The 4,708-nt window shown below is 37.0% G+C and overlaps 1 protein-coding gene across 1 annotated transcript; it reads right to left on the bottom strand.

Annotated features, from left to right (window-relative positions):
- Nucleotides 1-1,145: 1,145 nt before the first annotated feature.
- LOC149171072 (uncharacterized) lies at nucleotides 1,146-1,896 on the bottom strand. The gene has a single exon (XM_089427426.1). It carries the CDS (start codon nucleotides 1,884-1,886, stop codon nucleotides 1,203-1,205), a length of 684 nt encoding a protein of 227 aa, XP_089283552.1. The 5' UTR covers nucleotides 1,887-1,896; the 3' UTR covers nucleotides 1,146-1,202.
- Between the last annotated feature and the right edge of the window lie 2,812 nt (nucleotides 1,897-4,708).

The following is a 4,708-nucleotide window of genomic DNA, read 5'->3' on the forward strand; positions in this document are numbered from 1 at the left end:
TTTTGTCCCTGAAATTGGTATCTCCACATTTCCAACATAAATTAAACGATGTGAAGATGAAACTCAAGGGATTTCAATATCTTTTACCTCCACCGTCGATTTGGAAAAATATGATGAGAGCTTCTCATCCTTTATCATTGATGGTTCGCTAGCTGTAATAGCGCATTTCCCAGCTTCCCTCCTAACATACCCAAGTCCTCTTCAATAGGGTAATTCTTCTTCTACTTTGATGGGATTGACAATGCCTTGGCCATTAATGCCCAAGCCTTTTCCTTCATACCCCATTCTCTTCAACAATTTAGATCCTATTCTCGTGGTATGATTTTTAAAAGCAGCGTGTTCAGCATCAAGAATCATTTTTAGCGTGGAAGAATTTACCTCACATGGATATCACTTCAGATTTTCCAAGGCTTCCTCCTTTTCTTGCAACTACTGTAGCACCCGCACCCACTGGTTCTCCTCTTTCTCTTAGTGTAGGAGCCTTTTTAATTATGAATTCTCCTCTTGAAGCCTCTGATTAATCTCTGCATTTGAGAAAGGCAATGATTGAAAAGAACTGGAAGAGGTAGATGATATATCACTCTCCGATCCCTCAGTCTCCTCCTCTTTGCGCTTCTCATACGCTGTATACATAATATCCACCATCTTGGACATACGCAGGAAAGTATCACGCATTCCCTTGCTGTGCTCCATGGCTGCACACTTAATCATTCATGCACAACTTTAACAACAATGGTATCATATCTCTCCCCCATGAGCCTCAATACTCGCCATGTATTTTTTTTAAGATGCTCTTCCTCTTAAGCTTATCTTTGGTTAGCACACTCATGCAATTCGCATCAATTTTATCCGCAACATTTTCTCAAAAAGTATAAACAACTGCGATAACCTTTGTGAAAATATAAATATCATTAAACAATGTGAAACGAAGGTTTCGCGTAGACCTTCGATTTTTGACATGCAATTTTGCGTCACAAGTTACACCCGGCTTCAAAGCGATGACAGTTCACAAAAAAATACGTACAAAATGACACCCGGCTTCAAAGCGATGACAGTTCACAAAAAAATACGTACAAAATGACGCGACAGTCTTGGCTCTGGGAATTTTCAAAAAAATACGTACAAAATGACGCGACAGTCTTGGCTCTGAGAATTTTTAAAGTTACATTTTTTTTCTCACCGGGGCTGACACGTCGGAAGGTCTAGATACAAATGTCAAGAAATTCGGCTCCAGTACCTTCACATTCTTCTTGCTCCGGTGATTCAAAAACATTTTGAACGATCAGCTGTTCATTTAACTGCCAAATATCATCCTCCCACAGAGACCCATAGAAAAACTCACTCGTCTCAGCATTGTCTTGCACGGCATCCGAATGCATAATATCACGCATTGAATCTCCATCGATATGATTCTGAATGATGATTCCAAGTTCATTGGGAGTAATATTGTCTACAAAGAAATCAAGCTCTGCGTGAACATCTTCGTAATAGGTGAAGTCTCCTATATCAGATGTCACCAAGGTTACTTCAGAATTCCTTTCTGCACTTAATTCGCCTTGCTTATTTGAATCCATCAGATTAGTACTGCCCTTTTCATCGCTGGACTCGATTTTATTATCTGTTTGCGCCTTTAACCCAATTTCATCTTCCAGAGACTTGTTAACACCGTTGAACCTCATCTCGCCCCCCAGCTGAATCACAGTGGCGGTTTCTTCTGAATTGCTGTGTTTATCATCCATATTACCGATCTTCTCAAACAAGGCTATCAGATCACCATCATGCCTCAATCTTCCGCTACTGGCTTTCTTGGCATCTGGCAAAGCCGGTTCACCGTTCCAATACTCATCTCTCGCTCGCTTATTCTTAGAAACTTGTGAGGCGGCCATCTCTGCAAAGAAGTGCTCTGATTAAAACACAACAATGCATTGAATAACAGAGCCTTCCTGTTTAACCTCTTCGTAGTTCGGCGTTTGAGAGTTAATGCAAAGTGGTGAGTTATTAAAGTTTTCAACGATAGGTCACCTCACGGTAATCCCGAAACTTCTCCACTATATAGATAGCTGGCAGGCTGGCAGTGGATGGCTTCAAGAGATCCGGCATAATGTGGAAGATTCCAACAACAAACACAATTGAATATGGTGGTGTTATTTAAAGAGTAGTTTATAAATTTTACAGTTCATTTTTCATTGTTTAGAATTTGGTAAGTACTTATTGAAATCACATATTTCGTTATTTAAAATTGGGTTGAAATGAGAATGATCCAGCGGGTTTGAATTTGATGGGTAAAGGCTCAGGTGATTTGGCCGTCAAATAGGGTTGGTTATATATTGGTAAGGACCATCAACAGTCTTCACTTAACTTTGAAAGGGAATTTCTCCAAACCATAAATTTCAAATTTGACGACCCACCTCGCAGTCAAAGTGATCCTGCTCCAAGCACCGAAGAGCCTTCTAGATTTTATTCAAACTGATAACATTTCATAATTCATTCAGTCAGACCCATTCACACACTCTACAGTACTCCGCGGGCCCGCACTCCACCCGATTTCACTTGGGTGATTGAATTAGCAATAAATAAGTAGTTTGTTAATGGACATTAAATTAGCAGCGTTATATATATTCATTGTTAGATAACTGGCTTATTAAATTTAAGGGTGGGGATATACAGCATTACAGGGTGATTGAATGGGCAATAAATAAGTAATTTGTTAATGGGCATTAAATGAACGGTTTTCTGTATGTTCATTGTTATTAAAATCTAAGGGTGGGCATATACATCTTTAGTTCATTTAATGCCTCATTTGTAAGCTACTTATTTTCAGCAGATCAGATGGGTCCGTTACATATTCAAAGGTTAATGGTTGACTTTGAATCCGCTACTTCAGCTGAACTTACAATCAATTTAGGGATGGGCAACACAACAGGGACTAGTAGTGTCTCTTACGAGTTGTGTTTAGTAAGACATTTTGTAAGTTTTTCTGGCGTTTTTTCTGGGCTAATTTCTCTAAAATCCTGCAAGAATGTAACCCATGCACAATCGAAGTGCCCTAGAAATTTTCAAGCTCATTGTTTGATAACTGGCTTATTAAAATCTAAGGGTGGGCATACACAACTTCAGCTCATTTAATGCCCCATTTGCAAGATACTGGTGGGCATACACAACTTCAGCTCATTTAATGCCCCATTTGCAAGCTACTTATTTTTAGCGCCACTGATTTTCCCTGGATCAAATGGGTCTGCTACATATTCAAAGGTTAATGGAATGGTTGACTTTGAATCAGCTCCTTCCAATCCCCTGAACTCACAATCCATTTAGGGATGGGCAACACAACAGGGACTGGCAGTTTCTCTTGCAAGTTGTCTTTAGTGAGACTTTTTGGAAGCTTTTCCAGTGGTTTTTTTGGTCTAATTAGTTTTTGTGGTCTAATATCTCTAAAATCCGACAAGAATTTATTGAAATCACAAGCTTGATGGTTAACCCATGCACAATAGAAGTGCCCTAAAAGTTTTGCAAGATACTGAATCTAACACAAATCGAAATTTCACCTCAAAATTTTTCACTAGCACAAAAAAAATCCAAAAACTTCAATAAAGCTGACTAGCTTAGATATATTTTAGGTACTTCTTTATCCAAAAAGCAATCCATTTCAAGGAGATATTTTTGATCTTGTTAGTATAATTTTCCATTTATATTATTAAAAATAAAAAAATTATGCTGTTATGTTCTCAATGGCACTGAATTTCTTTCTATATTTAAAAATATTTAAAAAAAATCATATCACCCCATTTCAAGGAGATATTTTTTGCTCTTGTTAGTATAATTTTCCATTTAAATATTATTAAAAATAAAAAATTTATGCTGTTATGTTCTCAATGGCACTGAATTTCTCTCTCTATTTAAAAATATTTAAAAAAAATCACATCACCCCATTCAAATAAAGAATACAGAGAAAATCACTTCCTTGGACTTAGCCGCCCCCCATTTATGAAACCACGTGATTGTGGACAAAATCTGCATCATTATGACCCGAAAGGACAATCAGAATGGTTGACTGTCCCCGACATATTCCTTATAGGAAAGTTTGATGGAACCATGTGATTGGGAAAAAAATAAATATCTCGATCATTGTGAGATCTGCACGTCTATATCAATCTTTAAATTACATGGAAAGTAAGATAATTTACACTTTTATCATAGTTGAATTTAGGAAAATCTATAGAATTTCGATCTCTGGGCAATATAAAAAATTATTCCAGAAATGAATTGTAGAAAAATATTGTCAACAATACATCCCAAATATTATAATTGAATGTTAAAATTAAGAAAGATGTCTTCCATGTAATTTCATTTTGGCGTACAATCCGGAGACACAGTTCCCGTTAAAATCCCCGCTGACTGAACTAAAATTTTGAAACAATTGTTGGTCATAGGCGACCATCGTATACCACTTAAATAATCAAGTATGACATCTGCAAAACGGTCATGTAAAGAGAGATGGAGGTACCGGAGATTTAAATGTTTTAAACTATATAAAATAAAAAGTATCTCGTAAAAAATGTCTAGTGGCAGTAGCATGATAGATTGCGTAACATATATCATAAAATATATCTAGTTGGAGTGCCATGAAAGATTGCATAAGTTCTCATGGGTGCAACATGAGCAATCGGATGGTTTTACGTTAGGTCTTTAAATTTTTCAAGATAGGATC

The sequence above is a fragment of the Pinus tabuliformis genome, chromosome 4_2 (genome assembly GCF_031772625.1).
Source record: "Pinus tabuliformis cultivar Carrire ecotype Pingquan chromosome 4_2, CPIR1, whole genome shotgun sequence".
NCBI classification, from domain to species: Eukaryota; Viridiplantae; Streptophyta; class Pinopsida; order Pinales; family Pinaceae; genus Pinus; species Pinus tabuliformis.

What these genes read in the sequence shown, in the direction of transcription:
- LOC149171072 (XM_089427426.1), bottom strand. Translation starts at nt 1,886, where the DNA reads ATGGCCGCCTCACAAGTTTCTAAGAATAAGCGAGCGAGAGATGAGTAT.